The following is a 26829-nucleotide window of genomic DNA, read 5'->3' as shown; positions in this document are numbered from 1 at the left end:
GCCCGTTTCTCCCGATCACTCAGTTTAGATGGGTGACCAGCTCTAGGAAGAGTCCTGCTGGATCTGAACATCTTCCATTTATGGATGATGGAGCCCACTGTGCTCATTAGGACCTTCAAAGCAGCAGAAATGTTTCTGTACCCTTCCTCAGATTTGTGCCTTGAGACAATCCTGTCTCTGAGGTCTACAGACAATTCCTTTGACTTCATGCTTGGTTTGTGCTCTGACATGCACTGTCAACTCTGGGACCTTATATGTAAACAGGTGTGTCTTTCCAAATCATGTCCAATCAACTGAATTTACCTCAAGTGGACTCCAATTAAGCTGTAGAAACATCTCATGGATGATCAGTGGAAACAGGACGTACTTGAGCTCAATTTTGAGCTTCATGGCAAAGGCTGTGAACACTTATGTACCTGTGATTTCTTAGGTTTTTGTATTTTTAATAAATGTGTAAAAATCTTCAAAAAACGTTTTTTACATTGTCATTGTGGGGTATTGTGTGTAGTACTTTGAGGAAAAAATTTATTTTAATCCATTTTGGAATAAGGCTGTAACATGACAAAATGGGGAAAAAGTGAAGCGCTGTGAATACTTTCCAGATGCACTGTAAAATTAAACACAAATGACCAAGGGCTCTATCTTGAGGCTCTATGGTGCACAATACTGTTTAAAAAGCAAAACAAAAGAGGAAATAGATCTGTTTGGATAGAAATTCAGCTAGCAATTGAAACATAACACTGGACTTTCTGTGACAGTTGGATAAACATCTGTTTGAATATGTAATAATTTGTAAGTGAAAAAAAAGCTGTTCATCTATCTTTAATTGGTGTGCACCATCTGTGTGCTGTAACACAGCTGGAGTGATGTTTCTTTGTCTATTATAAGGTTGGAATGTGTGATTAAATTTACATGTTTTTATATTAACCCATTTTGCCCCACTGGCAACAATTGTTGCCAGTCCATCACTGTCATTTTCTACTCAAAATAAAAAATCTCAAAGGTACTAATGCAACTTTTTCCATCCATCCATCCATCCATCCATTTTCTTCCGCTTTATCCGGAGTTGGGTCACGGGGGCAGCAGCTCAAGGAAAGACGCCCAGACCTCCCGATCCACACACACCTCCCCCAGCTCCTCCGGGGGAACCCAAAGGGGTTCCCAAGCCAGCCGAGAGATGTAGTCCCTCCAGCATGTCTTGGGTCTTCCCCGGGGCCTCTTCCCAATGGGACGTGCCCGGAACACCTCTCCAGCGAGGCGTCCAGGGGGCATCCGGAAAAGATGCCCGAGCCACCTCAATTGACTCCTTTCGACGTGGAGGAGCAGCGGCTCGACTCCGAGCTCCTCCCGAGTGACCGAGCTCTCACCCTATCTCTATGGGAGCGCCCAGCCACCCTGCGGAGGAAACTCATCTTGGCCGCTTGTACTCGCAATCTCGTTCTTTCGGTCATGAGCCAAATCTCATGACCATAGGTGAGGATCGGAATGTAGATCGATCGGTAAATCGAGAGCTTTGCCCCCCTACTTAGCTCTCTCTTCACCACGACGGTCCGATACAGTGACAGCATCACTGCAGATGCTGCACCGATCCGTCTATTGATCTCACGCTCCATCCGTCCCTCACTCGTGAACAAGACCCCGAGATATTTAAACTCCTCCACTTGAGGCAAGGACGCTCCACCGACCTGAAGAGGGCAAAGGACCTTTTTCTGGTCGAGAACCATGGCCTCGGATTTGGAGGTGCTGATTTTCATCCCAGATGCTTCACACTCGGCTGCAAACTGCCCCAGTGCATTCTGAAGATCCTGATTTGACGAAACCAACAGAACCACATTGTCCGCAAACAGCAGAGACGAGATTCTGTGGTTCCCAAACCAGACCCCCTCTACACCCTGGCTGCGCCTAGAAATTCTGTCCATAAAAATAATGAACAGAACCGGTGACAAAGGGCAGCCCTGGCGGAGGCCAACGTGCACTGGAAACATGTTTGACTTACTACCGGCAATGCGAACCAAGCTCCTGCTGTGGTCGTACAGGGACCGGATAGCCCTTAGCAAAGGACCCCGGACCCCGGACTCTTGGAGCACTCCCCACAGGGTGCCCCGAGGGACACGGTCGAACGCCTTCTCCAGATCCACAGAACACATGTGGACTAGTTGCGCGAACTCCCATGAACCCTCGAGCACCCGATGGAGCGTGTAGAGCTGGTCCAGTGTGCCGCGAACAGGATGAAAACCACATTGCTCCTCCTGAATCCGAGGTTCGACCATCGGTCGAATTCTCCTCACCAGTACTCTGGAATAGATCTTACCGGGGAGGCTGAGGAGTGTGATCCCCCTATAATTGGAACACACCCTCCGGTCCCCCTTCTTAAACAGAGGGACCACCACCCCGGTCTGCCAATCCAGAGGCACTGTCCCCGATTGCCACGCGATGTTGCAGAGGCGTATCAGCCAAGACAGTCCCACAACATCCAGAGACTTAAGGTACTCAGGACGAATTTCATCCACCCCAGGAGCCTTGCCACCGAGGAGCTTTCTAACCACCTCAGTGACTTCGGTCTGGGTAATGGATGAGTCCGCCTCTGAGTCCCCAGTCTCTGCTTCCTCTTCGGAAGACGTGACGATGGGATTGAGGAGATCCTCGAAGTACTCCGTCCACTGCCCGACAACATCCCCAGTCAGGGTCAACAGCTCCCCACCAGCACTGTTTACAGTGCCTCCTGAAGCATCGGACGGTTTGCCAGAATCTCTTCGAGGCCGACCGATAGTCCTCCTCCATGGCCTCCCCGAACTCCTCCCAGACTTGAGTTTTTGCTTCTGCGATTGCACGGGCTGCGGCACGCTTGGCCTGCCGGTACCTGTCAGCTGCCTCTGGGGTCCCACCTACCAACATAGATAAGTAGGACTCCTTCTTCAGCTTGACGCCATCCCTTACTTCCGGTGTCGACCACCGGTTTCGGGGATTGCCGCCGCGACAGGCACCAGAGACCTTGCGACCACAGCTACGAGCGGCCGCATCGACAATGGAGGTGGAGAACATGGTCCACTCAGACTCCATGTCTCCAACCTCCCCCGGGATCTGGGAGAAGCTCTCCCAGAGGTGGGAGTTGAAGACCTCGCTGACAGAGGGTTCCGCCAGTCATTCCCAGCAGACTCTCACGATATGTTTGGGCCTGCCAGGTCTGACCGGCTTCCTCCCCTCCCAGCAGCTCCAACTCACCACCAGGTGGTGATCGGTCGACAGGTCTGCCCCTCTCTTCACTCGAGTGTCTGAGACAAGTTGATCATTGACCTCCGGCTCAGGGTGTCCTGGTGCCACGTGTACTTATGGACACCCTTGTTCTCGAACATGGTGTTTGTGATGGACAAACTGTGACTAGCACAGAAGTCCAACAACTGAACACCACTCGGGTTCATATTGGGGAGGCCGTGCTTCCCAATCACCCCTCTCCAGGTCTCACTGTCGTCGCCCAAGTGGCGTTGAAATCCCCCAGGAGAACAATGGAGTCCCCAGTCGGAGCGCTATCTAGTACCCCTCCCAGGGACTCCAGGAAGGTCAGGTACTCTGCACTGCTGCTCGGCCAGTAGGCCGAGACAACAGTGAGAGACCTGTCCCCGACCCGAAGGTGTAGGGACGCGACCCTCTCATTCACCGGAGTGAACTCCAACACATGGCGACTGAGCTGGGGAGCAATAAGCAATGCGACCCCAGGTCTCCGCTTCTCCCCGTGGGCAACGCCAGAAAAATGAATCGTCCAGCCCCTCTCCAGGAGTTGGGTACCAGAGCCCAAGCTGTGCATGGAGGTGAGCCCGACTATCTCTAGTCGGTATCTCTCAACCTCCCGCACAAGCTCAGACTCCTTCCCCCCCAGCGAGGTGACATTCCACATTCCAACAGCCAGGGGCTGTGAGCATGGACTGGGCCGCCGGGCCACCCGCCCTCGACCACCACCCAATCCTCTCTGCACCCGACCCCCATGGCCCCCTCTGCAGGTGGTGAACCCACAGGAGGGTGATCCCACGTCACTCTTTCGGGCTGAGCCCGGCCAGGCCCCATGGGCTAAGGCCCGACCACCAGGCGCTCGCGCGCGAGCCCCAACCCCAGGCCTGGCTCCAGGGTGGGGCCTCGGCTCTGCCATACCGGGCGACGTCTCGGTCCTTGATTTTTTACTGGTCATGGAGGTTCTGAACTTTTTCCACTTATAAAAAAAAATCTGGCCATAAACTGGTTAAAGCATGGGTTGTCGCACATCTTAATGATAGGTTATCAGCAGATATGTTTTTGCGCCAGTGTTTCATATCTGGACTCCTGTGAAGACTAAACCCAGGGAGAAGAAATATGATACAACCCTGAGTTTTTAAAGGTGTGTTTTTTTAATTTGTTATTTATTTTATTTCATTATTATTTTTGTGTTCCACTGAGTTTCAAGTTATCATTTGTGCTCTTGTCCATCAGTGTGCACAGAGTGTATGTGTGTGATGAACCAACTTAGGTAAGGTGAGTCTGAGTGCTGCCCTCTTAAAATACCACAAAGTCACTGTATGAGACTTTGGATCTGCATTTACATGTTCTAAAGCATGAACGCTTTCTTGTGACAGTTAACAGGAATATGCCAGCTTTTTGCCTGAGAACAACTCAGGTTTAGATGAGAGCAAATACATTTGGTATCAAAGGAAAATGGGAGCTGGGTGTGAAAATAACTACTTCAGGTGGAAACTAGTAAAGGTACTTGTGTTGGGTTGTAAGCTGTTTTCTTTATGTTGAAAGATAGGGGCCTAAATGTGACATGCGCTGAGCACTAATCCACAGTCAAAATGAAAAGCTTCGCCGTAGACAAACATCAATCTCCAGTGTGTTACCTGTCCTTTCACTTCTGCCTCCATCCTGGACATGGTCATGTGACCATCTTAATCATGTGGACGGTGGTACAAAATACTTCCTCTGCATCAGTCTGTGTTAGTCGTCATATCACAAAGTGTCCTCACAGTCTGCGACTATCTGACATGCTGATCTTTGACACTGGCTGGCCTTCTGTGGACAGATGAAACGTTCCCGGTCCATTCCTACTCCTGTGCCATCCTGCTTCTCTTTGTCCACCCTTTTGGATTTCTGTGCGCTGCTATTCAGAGGACACCGAAGTTGGCGCTGGCGCTCCTCACTGTGCCACATGCCGTAACCAAAGTAGATCAAAAGTCCTAAAATACAGAGGGAGACTGAGCTCAAACAACACCTAGAAGGACACTCAGAGAGCGCACTCCTCTGCCAAGGATGAAGAATCCTGTATTTTTTTTCATGACATTAACTCCACCAAAGTAGTAATGTTTGCTTTCTCTGTTCACGTGTCTACAGTGCTTCTTTCATATTGATGAAATGTTAGTACTTGTCTGGAACATGGCAAGAAAAACAGTACATATTTTTGTGCCACAAATTCTGATAATGTGGGATGAAAGCCAAAGTAAAAACAAAACCAAACCAAAATAACTGGTTCTTTCAGGTGGCTGATGCAGCAACACCTAACATGATTGGACATGACCTGACCATGACACAGTTTCCCCATTTACACACTGAATGTTGTCTTAAAGGAATAAATGTTGCATTCTGAGTCTTGAAGGATCTGCACTGAGGGATCTGCACATACACTAGATACAGTTTATTTGTCACCTCAGCCAGGGCAGCCTGTTTGTAGTGTGTTTGTTTGTGAGCCTGATTAACTAAAAATAAATAAATAAACTGATTTGAGTGAAACTTGGTGGAGGGTTCAGGCTCGAGCCAAAAAATGAACACATTAAATTTTAGTGCAGATCCAGACTTTTATCCTTATTTCTTGACTGGTGAAATGACAGTGACTCTTGATGGACAGATGGATGGGCCCATGGTTGGATCATTAATGGAGCCTATCCCAGCAGTCATAAGTCGAGAGGTAGAGTACACCCAGGATGCCAGTCTATCACAGGACCACATACAGACAGATAAGCGCATTTACACCCAGGAAACACGGTGGCTTAGGGGTTAGCACTGTTGCCTTTCAGCAAGAAGGTCATGGATTCAATTTCCCACCTGTGGCCTTTCTGTGTGGAGTTTGCATATTCTCCCCGTGTTTGTGTGGGTTTCCTCCGGTTTCCTCCTACATTTAAAGACATGCAGGTCAGGTGAATTGGAAACTTTATAATTGTCTCCCTTGCAAAAGAGGCCTCAATCTCAATGGGACTAACCTGGTTACAGTGGTGGGCACAGCTAACCAAAAAGTTAGCTTTGATAACCGGTAATCAGGTAACTGAAAAGTTCTTTTTTAACGCTAAACTGATAAACTGTCTAAAAACTTATCGGAAGCTATGGATGACCGATAACTTTCAATTTTGCCTCAAATATGCTCTCAGCTACTAAGGAGCTGATTTTGAGTTTAAACAATGCCAAAGCGTCTAACAAAAGCAATGGCGATCACAAACCCAAACAGCCAATGAGCCAGCGCTTCTGTCTTTGTGCGCTCTGCCCCCTGCTGTAGGGAAGCATCATTTACCCTGACAGAATACAATCAATCAATCAATTTTATTTATATAGCGCCAAATCACAACAAACAGTTGCCCCAAGGCGCTTTATATTGTAAGGCAAGGCCATCCAATAATTACGTAAAAACCCCAACGGTCAAAACAACCCCCTGTGAGCAAGCACTTGGCGACAGTGGGAAGGAAAAACTCCCTTTTAACAGGAAGAAACCTCCAGCAGAACCAGGCTCAGGGAGGGGCAGTCTTCTGCTGGGACTGGTTGGGGCTGAGGGAGAGAACCAGGAAAAAGACATGCTGTGGAGGGGAGCAGAGATCAAGTACAGTAGTCCAGCGATGAGGCAGAGGTCTTGAAATGGTAAGCAGGTTTGAATTATAGTTTTGCTTTATAAATAAAATTATTCCAGATAGAATAACTACATTAATGCAAACTCTTAAAATGTACAAAGTGATATATAACACATATCTGTTAATTGTAAAATAATGCACTAATTCTGAAGATTTGAACATTAACACACAGATGCCCAGAAGGGATTATGGGTAACTAAGCCTCCGCTCATACTGATTGGTTGATTCATTCATTCTATGTAAAAACCAACACAAGTGAATCAGTGTAACATGTTGGTGTTTACAAATAAATGTGCTTTTGTAAAATATGTAATTTTTTTTCATTTGAATAAAAAAGAAAGAAATTTTCAAGATCCCGCTAGACAGCGCCTAAGCGCAGGCGTGATGACATCACAACTCTATCCAGTTAGGGAGACAAGGTTTCTTTCAATAACAAGAACTGTCAAGAAACTTTCTCATGTGTGGTTGAAGTTGTGTGGCGATAGGAATCGCCGTTTGAATGCTTGAATAACAATGTCAGTCACACAAAGAAATCAAATAATAGTGACAACATGTTTGGTGCGGTGTCATAATGCATCAATCAGTCGCTCCGTGAGGCGTCATAACATCAAGCCTGGTTCACACAGCAAGATAATTAGGCCGATATCGGACCCGATCTTCCCTTTCCGACAATCTTAAGGACGCCCCGACAATCGTGATCATGCTAAATATAATCTTATCAGATATTCTGCCGTGTGTGGTGTGTTAAGAAGGACGTGAGGAGCTAAATGTGACATGCAGCCAATCAGAAAGCGAGGTGTCAGAACTGGGAATGTTCGTGTGTGAAATCTGTTTGTGTGTGTTGTTTTTACCGTGTGGCTGACACCACACCCTGTACAACTAAACCTGTCAGATCTATGATTTTTTTTTTTATCTCCACATGTGTGTTCTCTCAGGTTTTGGAAGCCTACAGATAATTTTAAAATCCTGCGGTCAACAACACTGTGATATAACCGGTCGCCAGTAGATGGCAGTGTTCTATGCATTTTGACGCCAGTTATATCACTCGGCCTAAATCACAATTTAACAGACTTTTCGGCCTTGGAGAAGCAACCTGGGCTTCTTCTGGTATTTTTACATAAAACAAACACAATAACAATGTCTGTAAACCCAGATAATATATTCATGAGAGTTTTAGGCACAATATATAATATAAGTTGCCTTGGGGCAACTGTTTGTTGTGATTTGGCGCTATATAAAAAAAATTGATTGATTGATTGATTGATATACAAAGAGTTTAATGCTGTTGTCCCTGCGGAGCCTGATCAGAGCGTATCAAATGCATTTCTTCTGTCGAGAACTTTTACCAAGAATGCACTGCGCACACACCATGTCCACACTAAAACCTTTAAAATTAGTCCAGTACTTTAAGACTAAAACATATATCTGATATTTTCACTTTATAAAAGTTCAGACGTGACGTTAATTTAAATAACTTGTCCGAAATTAGTTTGGTTAAAATTTTAACCGTAAGTTAAAACTGTATGCCTCTGGATGACTTGGGTGATATTGCCAGCGTATCACTATGGGGTCAAAAGAAATGAAAGTTTTTCTTTTCTATGACCAGTTCTCATTTGCCTGCAAAGGACAGAGCAGTTTCTTCTAGAACTAGCTCTTCTCTATTTTTAGAGGATAGAACTGCGCATCTACTGCAAAAAGCTACATCTGCAAAAATGTTAGCGGACTAAAAATTATCGGACCAAAACGTATTGGAAGATAATTAGTCCGATGATGGTTTTCAAAGTTATCTGAAAAGCTAATCTGATAATGAAAAATCCGATAATGGTTAAATAAAGTAAAAAAAAAAAAAAAAAAAACACCGGCATGCACAGCTACGGTCAATTTGGAGTCACCAAGCCTGAATGTCTTTGGAAGTGGGATCAGGAGGGAACCCACACAAACACGGGAGAACATGCGAACTCCACATAAAAAGGACCAGGTGGGAAGCAATTCCAGCTAGGACCTTCTTGCTGGCTAATCACGGGCTAACTACTATTCCACTGTTCCAATATAGAGCAGTGTAATTACTCAACAATAAAATTAACCCTTATGAATACACCTTTCCTAATAATTGTGCAGGCAGTGTATGTACAACCCCAATACCAGTGAAGTTGGGACATTGTGTAAAATGTAAATAAAAACAGAACACAATGATTTCCAAATCCTCTTCAACCTACATTGAATTGAATACACCACAAAGACAAGATATTTAATGTTCAAACTGATGAACTTTATTGTTTTTGTGCAAATATTTGCTCATTTTGAAATAGATGCCTGCAACATGTTTCAAAAAAGCTGGGACAGTGGTATGTTTACCACTGTGTTACATCACCTTTCCTTCTAACAACACTCAATAAGCGTTTGGGAACTGAGGACACTCATGATTGGGTATAAAAGGAGCATCCCGAAAAGGCTCAACCATTCACAAGCAAAGATGGAGCGAAGATCACCACTTTATGAACTGCATGAAAAAATAGTCCAACAGTTTAAGAACAATGTTTCTCAATGTTCAATTGCAAGGAATTTAGGGATTCCATCATCTACAGTCCATAATATAATCAGAAGATTCAGAGAATCTGGATAACTTTCTACACGTAAGCGGCAAGGCTGAAAACCAACATTGAATGCCCGTGACCTTCGATCCCTCAGGTGGCACTGCATTAAAAAGCGACATCATTTTGTAAAGGATCTTACCATGTGGGCTCAGGAACATTTCAGAAAACCATTGTCAGTTAACACAGTTCGTCTCTACATCTACAAGTGCAAGTTAAAACTCTACCATGCAAAGTGAACGCCAAACATCAACAACATCCAGAAATGCTGTCGCCTTCTCTTGGCCCGAGCTCATTTAAAATAGACAGACGCAAAGTAGAAAAGTGTGCTGTGGTCTGATGAGTCCACATTTCAAGTTGTTTTCGGAAATCATGGACGTTGTGTCCTCTGGACAAAAAAAGGCCATCCAGATTGTTACCAGCACAAAGTTCAAAAGCCAGGATCTGTGATGACACCATCAATGCTGAAAGGTGCGTCCAGGTTTTGGAGCAACATATGCTGCCATCCAAGCAACATCTTTTTCAGGGACGTCCCTGCTTATTTCAGCAAGACTATGCCAAGCTACATTCTGCACGTGTTACAACAGCATGGCTTCGTAGTAAAAGAGTGGGGGTACTAGACTGGTCTGCCTGCAGTCCAGACCTGTTGCCCACTGAAAATGTGTGGCGCATTATGAAGCGCAAAATACGACAATGGAGACCCCGGACTGTTGAACAACTGAAATTGTACATCAAGCAAGAATGGGAAAGAATTCCACCTACAAAGCTTCAACAATTAGTGTCCTCAGTTCCCAAACGCTTATTGAGTGTTGTTAGAAGGAAAGGTGATGTAACACAGTGGTAAACATACCACTGTCCCAGCTTTTTTGAAACGTGTTGCAGGCATCCATTTCAAAATGAGCAAATATTTGCACAAAAACAATAAAGTTTATCAGTTTGAACATTAAATATCTTGTCTTTGTGGTGTATTCAATTGAATATACGAGGTCTATTAGAAAAGTATCCGACCTTATTATTTTTTTCAAAAACCATATGGATTTGAATCACGTGTGATTACATGAGACATGCTTGAACCCTCGTGGGCATGCGAGAGTTTTTTCACGCCTGTCTGTTACGTCATTCGCCTGTGGGCAGTCTTTGAGTGAGGAGTGGCCCACCCTCTCGTCGATTTTTTCATTGTTTAGGAATGGCTCAGAGACTGCTGCTTTGTTTGATCAAACTTTTTTCAAAACTGTAAGGCACAACACCATTTGATAAATTCAGCTGGTTTTCGGTAAAAATTTTAACGGCTGATGAGAGATTTTGGTCTGGTAGTGTCGCCGTAAGGACGGCCCACGGTGCCTGACGGCGATCTGCGCTTCGAGGCGGCAGCGTCTCGCCATTTCAAGTTGAAAACTTCCACATTTCAGGCTCTGTTGACCCAGTAAGTCGTCAGAGAACAGAGAACTTTCAGAAGAAGTCGGCATGAGGAGTTTATTCGGACATTCCATTGTTAACGGACATTTGTAATAAAAGAACGTGCGGGCAGAGTCGCATGTCGGGCCGGACCCGACCGTGGGGGGTCGCGACAGGAAAAACACCTCTGTTGGAAACCTTAACGGGCAAGTTGGAACATGCCCAAGCTGTTAAACAATTTCTCAGTTACTCACTTGTTGAAAGCCATCAAAAGCCGCCTGAATTTTACAAATGGTTTTCAACACGGAGGTGTTTTTCCTGTCGCGGCGCACACAGATTTGCCGAGTCGTCACGGAAACGACTCGTCGAATTTGCGCGCACGTCTTTCATTAAAAAAATGTCCTTAAACAGTGGAATGTCCACATAAAGTCCTCATGCCGGCCTCTTCTGAATCTTCTCTGTTCTTACACGAAGTCCTGGGTGAATTAAGCCTTAAATTAGGATGTTTTCAGGTCGAAACAGGCCGACGACGGTGCCTGGAAGTGCTGCGCGACGTCCCACTCCGTGGGAAGTCCTTACACTGACAGAAACACCCCATAATCTCTCATCAGCCGTTAAACTTTTCACCGAAAACCAGCTTAATTTCTCGAATAATGTCCACTCGGATATTCCTCACAGGTCCAGAAAAGATTTTGATAAAGCAACGCGCGCCGTCTCGAGCAGCGTGTGAAACAAAGGAATTCAGCCGAGAGGGCAGGACCACATCTCACTCAAGGCCTGCCCACAGGGAAATAACGTCACCGACACGCGTGAAAAAACTCACGCATGCGCACGAGGGTTCAAGCACGGTTGGTGTAATCGCACGTCATTCAAATCCATATAGTTAAAAAAAAAAAGGGTCGGTTTATTATCTAATAGACCTCGTAGGTTGAAGAGGATTTGCAAATCATTGTATTCTGTTATTCTATTTACATTTTACACATCCCAAATACATTGGAATTGGGGGTGTATCACGCATCATGTATGACTGCATCAAGATCAATGTGATCAGGGTCCAATCTTGATATGTGCAAGGTCAAAAAGTATGAATAACTTTTTTGAGATCGAGAAAAGTAACAACATGCTGAAAAATGTCATATCTGCCTATGTAAATGGAGGTTCAATGTAGACCCTGAAGCCCCAGTGCTTATATCTCCAGATTCTGCAGTGTGGAGCAGTTGAGTGGCTATGACTCCCTTTGGATGGTACATCAGCCCATCACAGGTTACTTCCCCAGCTAAGACCAGTACCCATTTACAGCAGGGTGGACTGGGACAATGTATATGAAGTGTCTTCTCCAAGGATCATGACCAGGAATCAAACTCAGGTCTACTTGGGGGAAGCCCAGCCTCTTGTGGAAGGAAGTTTAAACAAATATTACTAGCCTGCATCCAGATTTTGATCAACATGCACATTTAGAAGGTTATTTGTCCTGATATTTAACTCAGTTTTCTGGAAATTACATGAAAAACACTTGAAGCAATTCTGCTCCATTACAAAGAAACCAACATGGGTAAAAAGTATAACTTCTTTGAGCAGGTTAAAAAATGCTGGCTTTAAAATAACTGATTGTAAATGTGTAGACTCACCCACAGCCATCCACACAGAGAAGCGTATCCAGGTGTCTCCACTCAGCTGTACCATGAGGTAAATATTGACAAATATGCTCACAGTGGGCAGAAATGGTAGAAGTGGAACCTGTGGTGAGACCAAGGACAACATTAGCTTTGGTGTCATGGTTCAGCCTGGTGTCTGCTATGAAATGTTTATATTTATTACCAAACCACGCACCATGAAGGAGACCTTCTTGCTGGTTTGAGGCTGCCTGCAGATCATGAAGATGCAGCTGGTGAAGATGAAGAGACAGACGGACAGCAGTGCCAGCATCCATTCCTCCGCGTCTGTGATGGAGTCAGTGTGGTACGTGGTAAGGTAGCTGACCACACACACCAACAGCACTATCGTGTGAGTACAACACACTTCGTGACTCTCAGATCCATCAAATATTAACATTGCTGCTCAGATATCAGGATTTTACTATAAATGAGGTCTTGCTCTGCTTACCCAACACAGCAACGGACATGTTGACCACACTGGACGAACGCTCAGAGGGTGAGAGAGGAGGACGCAGAGCCGTCTGCAGGGTGGACCTTCCACTCCTCAGCATATTGAGGTGAGACTCTGACTCTGTCATGTCAGACTCCTCAGAGGACAGGTAGTCTTTATTTCCAGGACCTCCTTGTCGCTCCAGAGTGCCATCTGGCTGGTACCTGTAGAATGGAGGCATCAAAGGTTACATAAATCTAAACTTCTCTTGGCTTCACAGTACCAAAATCCAAGATGTGTTTTGACATTGTGATGTTGTTATTCAGTTGGATTCAGCTTCTGTCCAATCAAGCTGAAATGTTCTTCAACCAACTGTCTTTATATAGCCTCTTACCAAGATGCCACAATGTACAGCATGATGCATAGGGTGAAAAGACAAAGCTGGGTACTCTTATAATTCATTTTCTAGTGTTAGTTTTCTCATCTCTGGGTTGCTGTCCTTGTCCTTGTTCTTGTATTATCTCCTACACCAGGGGTGGCCAAGTTCGCTCCTCGAGAGCCACATTCCTGACACTCTGTTGGAGCAGGGAGACAACTAAGAGTGTCAGGAATGTGGCTCTCGAGGAGCGAACTTGGCCACCCCTGTCCTACACTGAAAGAAGAGAATAGTTGAACCACCTTAAAAAAGCATTGCAATTGGTAAAACCTGAATGAATTAAGTTGTTTGAACTTAAATTTGTAAGTTAAAGTTGATCTAACTTGCTAACTTAAGTTCAAACAACTTATTTAATTCAGGTTTTACCAATTGTCATGCTTTTTTAAGTTGCTTTTTCAGTGTATGTGTTTATCTCCTTGTCATAGCTCCTCCACATTATTGTTCTCCTTGTGCTTTTATTTTGACCGCCTGTTCTGACCGCATATCACTGGCTTTACTTTCTGGGCATGTGGGTTTTGGGTTCACATGCATGCTTATTTCCACAATTAACTGAACTATGCAATATTTAAACATTGCAATTCCTTGTTGTGTTGTTGTTCCTCCCTGAAAAGGAAACGATTGCCTGAATTGCAACAACTACATGGGTATTATACTGGTCTTTGTCACAGGAAAGGTGCTTGCAAACTCATTCCAAACAGGATTCAGTCCCAGTGTCTGGAGGAGTATGGATTCACACCCAACCATCTACCATATTCTGGCTGTTTGAGTACCCAATAAGCGCACGAGAGAATATTGGCAGTGCTTTTTTGTAGCCTATGTTGAATTTCTCAAAGTGAGATCCCCAAAAAGTTGCTGGGCATGATATCTGTCTCATACACAGGAACTGTGAGTGCTGTACAGAGGAGAAGCAGAGTCCTTGTCTTTCTCCTAACAAATTTGGGTGTTCATCAGGGATGTGTTCTGGCTCCTCTGTTCAGTGCTTGCACAGACTGGGCATTTGGTAGGGCTATGGAGTCTAGCAACTTGGGTGCTTATGTGGATGAGGAAAGGTTCATTGAACTCAACATTGTCGATGATGCTATGATCTTTGTGAAAAATGCAGCCCAGTCTCACTTTTTTTTCTTGCTCCCGTCACAAAATGATTATTTTCATAATTTTTTTTTAAACTCACTATTACTAACCCTACCCCAACCCTAACCTTAACCATAACCTAACCCTACTCCTTCCCCAAACCCTAACCATAAACACTGCCGACCCCCCCCGACTGTGGAGCCGAAGCGTCTGGGTTTGCAACCGTCCAGGTTCAAGAAGATCCAGGCATTCAGTGATATGTGGTGAGTGTTGAACTTGTGAAGATAGAGATGCCAGAATTCGTTTTTCAAAGTTAATGACATAAAAAATAAAAAGTGTAAAATCCCAACAGATCTCAAACATTTGCAAACAGTATATACGTAGTATAAATGTACACACCTGAGGATTAGCACGCACACAGCAACCAGAGAATAGGCCAGCAGTGTTCCAATGGACATCATGTCCACCAAAGCTTTTAGGTCAAACAGAAAAGCCATGACAGCTGCAGCATGCAACGAAAATGCAAACTGTTAGCGCAGGAATACTTTCACCTTTCAAAATCAGTCATGAGAAATTTTCCAGTGTTTGTGTGTAAGTTGGTATGTGCTGCATGGAGCAAACATCATCAAATACAACAAATATCTTGATTGTATCTACATACGAGTATGTTGATACAATCAAATATAGAATCACAGTTTTCATCAAGAATATACATTACTGTGCAAAAAAAAAAGCCCTTAAGCATCTTTGTATAAATGTGTTTTTTTTAGTGTTTCTTTGTCATTATTATGCCAGTAAAAAACTAATTTAAAATTTTGAATTGTTAATTTTCCACAACAGGTCATATTTAGATATTTTCTTTGACTAAAGAAATTAATTTGATTTTAAACACAATGGGTAATCACACATGTAGTCTGATTAGTTGTTAATACTTAAAAACGCTGTCTTCATCATTTTATATTTAAGATAAGATAAGATAAGACTTAAAAACGTTGTCTTCATAATTTTAGATTTAAGATAAGATAAGATAAGACTTAAAACGTTGTCTTCATAATTTTATATTTGATTGATTCATTTTAACTCTTTTTCTAGGCTCAGTTTTGTGAAACTGTTATGCGTTACGTTTTTGCACAGTACTGTACATTAAAGTAAAGAAAGGCAGATTATGCATGCAGACACATTTGCACAGCAAAAACAAAAGTGTGAAATGTTCCTGTGAAGTGATGCCACAGCTGCAGACGTGCCCAAGCCACATGTTGTTTGATGTGAGGCGTGCTGTGGAGTTGTTCTTTTTCTGCTCTTGACTCCAGCGTGGAGCTGACCTCAGCAGCACGGTTCCAACGCAGAGCACCAGTATGTATGACTCCTGGCTGCTTCTCATAACAATGTATTTTTAAAACAGTAAAGAAGAAAAAAAGCTTCTCTGTTGGGGCTTGGTACCATACCACACATCTTTTTTCAAAGGAATGTGTGCAAGGCAACAAGTGGTTTCAGCAAGCCAGATTTAACCAATCTATCACCCACATTTAAAGTACATAGTACAAGTGCTTCTGGAGCGTGTCCAACGCCATTTTGCTATTTACACAAAGGTGATCAATTCACTAACGGTTATTAATTAGCGGTGTGTTCTGTGTGTAGAACAATTTAAGCCAAATGAGGAACCACAATAGAAATAAAGCGGCTGTCACCTAGAAGACGTTTGTGTGTCGGTGGCAACCATTAATGTTGACGTGCTATTCTCGCCGTCCTGCGGCTTTTAATGTAACGTGTAATCTATTGCTTCCTTCTATCAACTTTGTCTCTGCCCCCCCATTTTAATATGGATTGAGAGTTTCTGAAGATCCCGGTGCTTGCTGGTGTATGCACGGTGAGTTAGTGACGTATAAGAGGAGAACAATCACTGGAGTAGAGTGGCAAGAGTTTTGAACATGACCAAAGCACTTTCCACACCCTATAGCAAGTACTGGCAACTGTGTGCCATTGTGTGACATGTTTGTGATGAGCAGTGACGTGTTTGTAGCAAGCTGGATGGCGAGTGCTACACACATCCCTCAGTGCCACATGCACACCTTCTGTGTGAGGAGGTTAAATATTTTAGGGTTTTTTTGTGTGTGTCATTACCACTTAAGTATATGTACTTTTGTTATGTATGTTAAATAAATCAAATCACAATGTCATTACACTGCTTGGGCACACCATGCACTGTGTGCAGGTTTCTCCAGGTACAGGTGGAGTACTGTTAGGAAGGATATTGGTTGTAAAACTTGTGCCATATTCCAATGTGGACCTGTATCAGATTCAGGACCAGGTGTGTTTAAACCTGATGTGTTGATCTTTATATGTCAACTCAGTAGTTTACAGACGTGAGAGTTTTTATGGCAAAAAAAATGTTGTGGTTCTGAGTAAGGTCAAACCACATGAACAAATCATTTACAGAAACAGCTGTCATCCACCCAGGCTTCCTGAGGTGAAGCAGGTGTGGCAGGACTGATATGGTCACTAGAGTGTGCTTTTGTGTATATTTTCTCTAATTCCACCATGCTTGTGCTACACGTAAGCTGCAAAGTTCATGAAGAATGTACATGGGAGGCTTCAGCCAAATGATTGATATTCAGGTTTAGAAATCCATTGCTTCAATAAATGTGTCAGTTCAAACAGTCCCAAGGTCAGAGGGAGGGGCCAACTTCAACTAGAGTCACTGACTCTACCCTCTATGCCGATAGCATAGAGCAGTTTGGAGGACTAAAGGTGGGACATTCAAGGAAATGCAATGATCATAAAATAAAGTGTATATTCATATAGAATGTAATTTGCATGCTGAGATTTAAAAATACGAGAATACTCCTCGTAGACCTTTTATTCAGTGAAGTAAACAACAAAGATGAAATTTAACGTCCTGTCTATAATAACTTCAAGTAAAAAAAAAAAAAAAAAAACATTATAAAAGACTTTTGCAATTTATAAATGATCTCAAAAGTGGTGACCAAGAAATCTTATTTTTCAGCTTTCCAAAAGCAGATGAAGAGCCTATAAAACACTAACTCCATTGAATGAAAGGGTTAAAGATTTTAGAAGAAGTAGGAAACAATGCACACTCTCACTACTACGGTAATTTGTACCATGAATCTCGTTGGTAGATCAATTAGAAGATAGTCACTGAAGTATGTAGTTTTTGCTGTGAAAAACAAGCCCAGAGTTTCTAACCTAACAACAATCTCACATTATGATTTGTGCAAATAGAATATGGGCAGTCCTGCTTTCAAAATTTAAAGCTGGAATGTTTGGAATTTGTATGAAGACCATTTTTTTTATTTGATTTTTTTTTTTAACGGCAGATTGATTTGGGTCCATGACCTGATCCTGGATAAGCTGTTGAAGATGAGTGAGTAAGATTGATTTGGGATGATAAAAAGAATAATTAATACTCTGTTCAGTAAAGTGGGTAGTACCTAGAGGGTCTTGGTGAAACCGGATCATGCTGAAATTAAAGCTTGTCTGAGATACACTTTAGAGACCAGTTCAGATGGACATCAGGTAAAGTTTGTTCCAGTTAATGTGCAAAAGAAAATACTGATGTTCATATGCATGAATGGATGCATCGATGGATTTCTATAGCCCCTTTTGGACTTTGCATCTGGCAGGGCATAATATAAGAACATTTGAATAAAAAAACCCAAAAACACCCTAATGAATACTCATTATTACATCCATCAAGGACATAATAACATCATTGATAGTTATTTATTTGTCTGTCTGTTAGCAGGATTATGTCCAAACTACGGCACAGATTTTGACAGATATTAGGCCATGGAAGACTCTGGCTTTGAAGGATTACGTCAAAACTGCTTAACAGATTTTCATCAATTTTTCACCACACATTGGTGTTAGGCCTTGGAAGACTCCATTAACTTTTGGAAGTGATCTGGATCTGGATCCAGATTCTGGACCAGGATTTCACTTTGTAGACTTTTAAGGATTACATCAAAACTACTTCATGATGTGAAACCAAGATCAGGAAGACACTATTTTGTTTCAGCTTGTGAATAAAATATCAGATTGCAACATCTTGATCAGTCGAACCATTCTGGATCTTGTCATATACTTGGGAGTACTGGTAGTTTTTTTTTTATGGAGAAACAAATTAAATTATGAATTTCTTGAAGTAAACACATGATTAAAATACATGCTTCCAGAAACACAATCACCAAGTTTATCATGCGGTCACCGTCAGTACCACCACCTGATGACGTGCAAAAATGAAATATCCCAAAAGCAGTCCACAATACACCCCCATTACAGGCGACTCCATGTCTCTGAAGCTTACCCGCAGTGGTGCCTGCTGCCATGGTGGCAGCCACAGGCGACTGACGTTTACCCACTTTGGACATAAATTTGAACAGAATACCATCTCGTGCCATGGCAAAGAGAATGCGTGGCAGAGGGAACATAGAGCCCAACAGGCTAGAGAAAAAAGGTTCATGGTTAAGCTGTGGGCATTCTGTAAGAAGAAAAGACATTGCACACCTGTACAGCTGTGAAAGAATACCAATTATAGGGTGTCCCAAAAAAATATACAACATTTAAAATACTCGGTTTGACCTTTAAATGCTACAAACTTAATCACTTATGTTTCTTTTTTACTTGCAGAGACCCTGAAGTTTATGTTGATGCCAAGCATCGATGCATTGAAGGAAAACATCTGCCGAGAAATCCGAAACATTCCTTAGGACACTTTCCCCAAAGCGTTTGCAGGCCGTAATTGGCCGATGCTGGGCCTACATTCAACATGTTGTCTAAGAGACTGACAAAATGCAGGGCCAATATTGACATTGGTATGAAAAACTTCAACCTTCAGCTTTCTATCCAGCCATAAATTTATTTCCTAGACATATATGCTTTGACCATTTTCTTTGCTGATAAAATGTTGCATATTTTTTTGGGACTCCTGATATATGGACAGAGAAAAGTCTTTCTAACAAACTGTAGAATTCGTGCAATGAGGTGATTCCATTTCAGGGTGGCTGTATCACTAAATGAAGGAGCAAGAACAGCAGTGTAGTTTATCTGCATCTTTAAATATGTCTTTCAGAGTTGGTTGGTGGTGAGGTCAGCAGGAGTGACCTCACCGGCTTCTGGCCAGCTCTCATCTGATACGACACCTGAGCTCACAGTGGCAATAACTGGGGTCCTCGTCTTAGGATTGATTTGGGCTAAGGCTTTGAAAATCACCCCATCCTCTGCCATAGCATAGATTACATGAGGCATGGGGAAAATGGAAACGAGCAGACTGAATGAGACAGCAGAGACATTCAACACCAACATGTTCATTGGTACAACAAACCCAAACAAATACACCGACTGTCATCAAAGCTTCAGTGCATGATTAAAGCCAATGAGCGTCTTTCTTTCCTGAACTGTGATCTGTTAAAATGCTGTCATGGTGTCACTGTTTTTTGTGGTCATTTACATTCACTTAAACACTGTCAACTAGAGAGACACCACAAAACTGAGTGTGCTCAAGCTTTTTTGGTACATTTTCCAGTGTAAACATCTGAAAGCACCAAGATGTGAATCTGTAAAACACCCAATGAAGAGACTCCACCAGTGTTCTTGTGAATTTAGATCCTAAAGGATTTGTTGGATTCCTTCGGGATAGAGATGGAATTGACTGCACACATCCAGGGAAGAAAGACGAAATTAAGCTAAGTCGGCCATACACCACACGATGATATGATGCCAATGTGCACTAAACTAAGATTGCACATCTTATTGCAGAGTGCATGGAGTGACTGCAAAGAGATTGCGTGTCAGACTGCACGGCAGGAGTTCAGGCATGTTCAAATTGACTGTTGTGCAGCTGGTGCCATATTTTCTGTCTTACTTCATGATGTATATTGCATGGTGTTACATACATGTTATGATCAGGCAGAGATGTACACTGGGTGCCCATGCATGTGCACACAAACACTTTTGCACCAGAGAAAAACACGCAACCAAAAGAAAGAGATGTAAAACTCGCTTGTGGCCAAAGTTCACCACATTTCCCATGCACAATCTCTTCAATCACAGCCACAGAAGTCAATAACGTCTTCAGGGTTGTCCTGGTGTCTTGGTGGCTTTCCTCACTCTTCACCTTCTTATACAGTCACTCAGTTTTGAGAACTATCTACTCCACACAGATTTACCATAGAGTGCTATACTATTTGTATTTCTTCATAATTCATGTAAATAATGTCCAAGACATAGTCAGTGTCTTGGGAATGTTCACGTATCCATCCCCTGACTTGTCCGAAGAAAACTGTATATAAAAGTGATGTTTACATGTGCTATGCTATAGGGGGCACTTACTTATTCACACCATCATTTTGGCTTTTAGATTTTTGTTTCTTTTAATTCATGATGTATCTTTTAGCTTTCACTGTAAGTTTAAAGAGCATGATTTTAAGAATTCTAATATACAAGGCCTGAATTTTTGTTTTGTTTTTTGATGTCCTAATAAAAATCTAACATGTAGAGGGTCAAGGGGGCAAACACTTTTTCACAGCACTGTATGTACTACAGCATTAAATAAAGCTTTGAGGCAGAGAATTTACCTCAAACATTTTTTTTTGTAATCAAATTATTCAAGTTACCAACACATGAACGTGCACACAGTAATAATGACTAAAAAGGTGCATTCGCACTGGATGAACTCTCGTAATAGTTACTTACATCCCCATATAAAATTAATCCTGTCCAAGTCGTGCTTAAAGAGGGCTTTAGATTATGCACCATAGGTCATCAAGATAGGGCCCAAATGGAAAAGATTACAATATGAAACTGACTATTTTAACAGATATTTTTTCCAGATTTTGTCATTTACAACATTTATTGTAACATTTCTATGAAGTTATCAACAGCAAATACAGAGGAAACTGTTGGTTACCTGGTGGAGAGCGCACACAATGACCCCACAGCAACCACATATTTGGCAGGACCCCATCCCACATACTCAAAGGCCATTGGCAGAGGGCTTTTCTCATCTAGGAGGTAGTAAGGCATCATCAGGGTGAGCGCAGCCGAGACGCCAAAGTAAGCCAGGAAGCACACCGTCAGTGACACCACGATGCCAATGGGCATGGCCCTCTGAGGGTTCTTCACTTCCTCTCCTGGACACATACAGGTATGTCTGCATTTAGCTTGTGATGGAGCAAACAGATCCAGTCATTCCAAGCTATCAGACGTGCCAAACGCTCACCTGTTGTTGCAATGCAGTCAAAGCCAACAAATGCGTAGAAACAGGTGGCAGCTCCGGCTAACGTCCCGCCGAAACCGTAAGGCAGAAATCCTCCAACACCATAATCACTGCTCACATTGGCTGCCACTGATATATTCCTGAAACACACACACACACACACACATATATACGAGGTCTGTCCAAAAAGTATCGTACCTTTTTATTTTTTTCAAAAACCATATGGATTTGGCTCAGACGGCTTCCGGTTGCTTTTCAGTCGTGTGAGTATCTGAGAAATTGTGCATGAGCTGGACATGCCCCAACATGTCCTGTGAGGCTTCATCACGGCATTGCTTTGCGCCATGCGGCTCCGCCGCGAAGCGCGGAGTTCCTCCGCTCCTCTTTCCATGACAAAAACTCCTGTAACAGTGGAATGTGCCGTTCATTTCTAAACTGGACGCTGTCTTGATCCGGTATGTCGTCTGACTAGCACAGGAATTGCGGAAGACGTGGACATCAGCACTTTTTCGGCACATTGAGACAGACATGCGGAGGAACTCCGCGCGTCACGGCGGAGCTGCATGGTGCAAAGCAACACCATGATGAAGCCTCACAGGACATGTTGGGGCATGTCCAGCTCATGCACAATTTCTCGGATACTCACACGACTGAAAAGCAACCGGAAGCCGTCTGAAAGCCACCTGAAAGCTGTCCTGTGAGACCAACACGGAGGTGGTTTTGTCCCGCGCCATGAGCAGCATGGTGGCGCAATCCTCCGCTTCTCTTTCCATGAAAAAAACTCCTGTAACAGTGGAATGTGCCGAAAAAGTGCTGATGTCCACACCTTCTGCCTTTTTTGTGAAAGTTAGACGACGTCCCGGATCAACAAAGCCTTCACGTTGGAAATGATCTGGTTGTTTGAGCGGGGTTTGAGCTTGTCGATCGGCGCTCGGAACGCGCCGCGCTCTCACACGATGTGAGCGGTCTTTAAACCGGCTGGAGCACTCCTTCATCTGTGTAATCCCCATAAAATGGTCCCTGAAAGCCATCTAAATTTTCCGAATGGTGTCCAGCTGGAGGTCTCTCACAGTTTCTGGAAAAATTTCATGCAGCAAAGCTCCAAATCGTTCAAACATTTATTCGCAATAAAAATCCGACGAGACGGGTGGACCACTGCTCACACAAAACCTGCTCACAGGCGAATGACGCAACCGACAGGCGTGAAAAAACTCACGCATGCGCACGAAGGTTCAAGCTTGGCTGATGCAATCACATGTGATTCAAATCCATATGGTTTTTGCAAAAAATAAAAAGGTCCGATACTTTTTGGACAGACCTCGTATATATACACTCAACAAAAACATAAACGCAACACTTTTGGTTTTGCTCCCATTTTGTATGAGATGAACTCAAAGATCTAAAATTTTTTCCATATACACAATATCACCATTTCCCTCAAATATTGTTCACAAACCAGTCTAAATCTGTGATAGTGAGCACTTCTCCTTTGCTGAGATAATCCATCCCACCTCACAGGTGTGCCATACCAAGATGCTGATTAGATGCCATGATTAGTGCACAGGTGTGCCTTAGACTGCCCACAATAAAAGGCCACTCTGAAAGGTGCAGTTTTATCACACAGCACAATGCCACAGATGTTGCAAGATTTGAGGGAGCGTGCAATTGACATGCTGACAGCAGGAATGTCAACCAGAGCTGTTGCTCGTGTATTGAATGTTCATGTCTCTACCATAAGCCGTCTCCAAAGGCGTTTCAGAGAATTTGGCAGTACATCCAACCAGCCTCACAACCACAGACCACGTGTAACCACACCAGCCCAGGACCTCCACATCCAGCATGTTCACCTCCAAGATCGTCTGAGACCAGCCACTCGGACAGCTGCTGGAACAATCGGTTTGCATAACCAAAGAATTTCTGCACAAACTGTCAGAAACCGTCTCAGAGAAGCTCATCTGCATGCTCGTCGTCCTCATCGGGGTCTCGACCTGACTCCAGTTCGTCGTCATAACCGACTTGAGTGGGCAAATGCTCACATTCGCTGGTGTTTGGCACGTTGGAGAGGTGTTCTCTTCAGGGATGATGCGAAGGAGATGTGTTGCACTGCATGAGGCAAATGGTGATCACACCAGATACTGACTGGTATCCCCCCCCCAATAAAACAAAACTGCACCTTTCAGAGTGGCCTTTTATTGTGGGCAGTCTAAGGCACACCTGTGCACTAATCATCGTGTCTAATCAGCATCTTGATATGGCACACCTGTGAGGTGGGATGGATTATCTCAGCAAAGGAGAAGTGCTCACTATCACAGATTTAGACTGGTTTGTGAACAATATTTGAGGGAAATGGTGATATTGTGTATGTGGAAAACGTTTTAGATCTTTGAGTTCATCTCATACAAAATGGGAGCAAAACCAAAAGTGTTGCATTTATATTTTTGTTGAGTATATATATATATATATATATATATATATATATAATGTGACACCCCTCAGTGCAGAAGGCACGGTCAGCCCCATCAGCCATCTCTCTGTATGTGAGGCGATCAGAGGGAACAGCAATCCAGCCACTTGAAGGAAGCGACCGCATTGTTCCACTTTGGAATCATAAATGGAATTGGCCAATTTGCTTTTTCTTCCGAAATATGAAACTAAAAGTGAAAGCATACTGATGTGTTGAGTCACTGTACCCATATGAGATCAGGTCAATCATTGGAGTTTTATATGAATTGGTGTAAAATTTCACAGCTGAGACGGCCGACAATGATTTCAAATCTTTTACAGAATGAGGTTTTATGAGATGCTGTCATTTGCGCAAAAAACAAACATAAAATGGATAAAATATTGAATGGAGTCAATGAACACGAATGATAAGAGATATGAAGCCAGTTCATAAACATTAGGGCCCCTTCTCACGTAACATGATTTAAACCGACTAGCACATGGAGGAATTGCATGCCATTTGTGAAAAATCTGAGCTGCCTCCAATGTCTCGTACACGTGTCGCTACAACTGTTCGCGCACACCAACAGCTGAAAGACAGAGAGTGCCCTGTGAGAGCCCATTCAATCCCTCTCGCAGCAGTGAGACACACACAAACATCTAACACTGCTTGCCTGACACTTAGAAAATGTGTGGCCATTCACACTGTTAGCACAAAAATAGTGAGCAGACAATCACTTTCAAGCTGCATGTGAAATGTGTCTAAGTGCCCCCACGAGTGTGGCGTTGCAAAAAGCAACACACGTGGTGCATATGTCTCGCATGTGTGCGCATGTGTAACACTCCCCCTGCTCTCCCCAAAACATCTGGCATATGTTTGTTTCATGCTCCCCCGCTCCCCCATACACATGTGGCGTGTGGGTGAGCGCACTTGCATAAAATGCTTATATGTATGTACAGACATGAACACATGCGGGGCCGGACAGCCACGTCTGAACGCACACAGCACGGGGAGGCACCTCTCAGCTGCTGACCAGAGACACAAATGATGGCTTAGTGCACAGGACGTGTCACAGTACAAACACAGAGACCACAGCCAGGACAGGTATATTAATAAGTGCTACACTACCTACATACACAATTACATAACAAATAACTAAAAGATAATGATCACAAAACAGAGAGTGACACGTTGGTGTGTGCACTGAACTGTCAGGGGGCGTGTCCACCGACAGCAGCTGTTGTTGAGATCTCTGGTTCTGGGCGTCCCAGCTGGGGAACACATACCATGTTTTGAAGGACATGAACTTACAATTGTCCACTGTGATGCATGTGTGTCTGCTTGCTGTCCTCACATGGACATACATAAAAACATGTATCGCTGTTGCCATGGGCTGCAAGTGAGCAAGTGCACGGCGTGCACATTGACAGGCTGCCCCAGGTGAAACGGGCGGTCAGATCATAACACGCAGTGGACAATCTGAATGTCATGGCACCCATGTGTGCTCTGTTCCACATGACGCTGTGTCTCTCCTGTGGTGTGCCGTCAACAGGACGTGTTGGGCCAGACAGGCACACTGGGCCGGCTGGGCACACCAGGCCAGCAGATGTGGACATGATAAGAGTGAACTGCTTCATTCATGTCATGTCATGATCATGGATCATCTGTAGAGGAACAGATGGTTCATACTTGTATTGTTCACTCAAAAAGAGATATTCAATAAAATGTGGTGTTTTTTTATGGTGTGTGGTTTTTTATGGACCTGTGTCGGGTTGGACATGCGCGGGGGGCGGGCTGGACACACCAGGCCAGCAGATGTGCACATGATAATACCGAACTGCTTCATTCATGTCATGTCATGACTGTACATCTGTGACCATGGATCATCTACAGAGAAACAGATAGTTCATACTTGTATTGTTGGCTCAAAAAGAGGTATTCAATAAAATGTGGCATTTTTTATGGTGTGTGTGGTTTTATATTTTCTTAAATATGTTTATCTCCTTGTTGTTTTCAGGCATTTTGTGCACATTTTATAGGACAGCAATGGTAGTAGTGGTAAAGTTTCTGGCTGGCAATCAGAGCTTTTGTAAATTGCAGGTTCGAATCCCGTGGGTGGCATGTATTTTTTCCACAGCAACTGCACGATGTGGTTACACATGCTCCAGCTGCTCACACTGTGTTCCCGCTGCGATGGTTTTGTGCACGCTCGTGCACAAATCCATTGCAGCGGGATCATTCATGCCTGCCCAACCACGTCTTCCTCCCGACTTCGGCTTGATGTTTTCCTGTTTCGCTGTGATTCCCCCTAATTTGTACTTATCCGTACTATGTGTGAAGGGACCCTTAACAAAATCACAGAAGTTTATATTTACAGTTTGTCTCACAGTAGTAAAGTGCCTGATAGAAGCTCTCTGCTGCTCACAGATACTGTGTGTAAGTTCTGAACACGGGAGCAAAACCTTTTAAACATTTTTTATGACCTATGCATAACATCAAACGGCATTAAATGTCTCATTCAGTGACTCATACTTTTGGACATGAAGACAGAATTCATCTAACTAGAAATGGTAAGTCATTTTATTTTACATTTATTTGCATTGGTAAACCCATTTCTGGCACCAAAACAGTTCATCCACATGAATAAAGGTATATTTTCAATGAAGATTTGACAACTGAAGTTGTATAGATAGATAGATAGATAGATACAGTAGTGTTCAGAA

At 43.5% G+C, this 26829-nt stretch overlaps 1 protein-coding gene across 1 annotated transcript in view; it reads right to left on the bottom strand.

Moving 5' to 3' along the window:
• Positions 1-4415: 4415 nt before the first annotated feature.
• Positions 4416-26829, bottom strand: part of slc7a2 (solute carrier family 7 member 2) — a 34278-nt gene continuing 11864 nt past the window's right edge. The window contains exons 4-11 of the mRNA XM_034182179.1: positions 21667-21803; positions 21355-21577; positions 18754-18890; positions 14829-14931; positions 12941-13146; positions 12668-12834; positions 12466-12574; positions 4416-5198 (exon numbers count right to left, since the gene is read on the bottom strand). Coding sequence (XP_034038070.1) covers positions 4972-5198; positions 12466-12574; positions 12668-12834; positions 12941-13146; positions 14829-14931; positions 18754-18890; positions 21355-21577; positions 21667-21803 — 1309 coding nt within the window. The 3' untranslated portion in view covers positions 4416-4971. The remainder of the gene's footprint in view (positions 5199-12465; positions 12575-12667; positions 12835-12940; positions 13147-14828; positions 14932-18753; positions 18891-21354; positions 21578-21666; positions 21804-26829) is intronic.

The sequence above is a fragment of the Thalassophryne amazonica genome, chromosome 11, assembly GCF_902500255.1.
Source record: "Thalassophryne amazonica chromosome 11, fThaAma1.1, whole genome shotgun sequence".
Taxonomy (NCBI): Eukaryota; Metazoa; Chordata; class Actinopteri; order Batrachoidiformes; family Batrachoididae; genus Thalassophryne; species Thalassophryne amazonica.
Note: the sequence above shows the minus strand (reverse complement) of the source record. Positions and strands in the feature narration are given on the sequence as shown.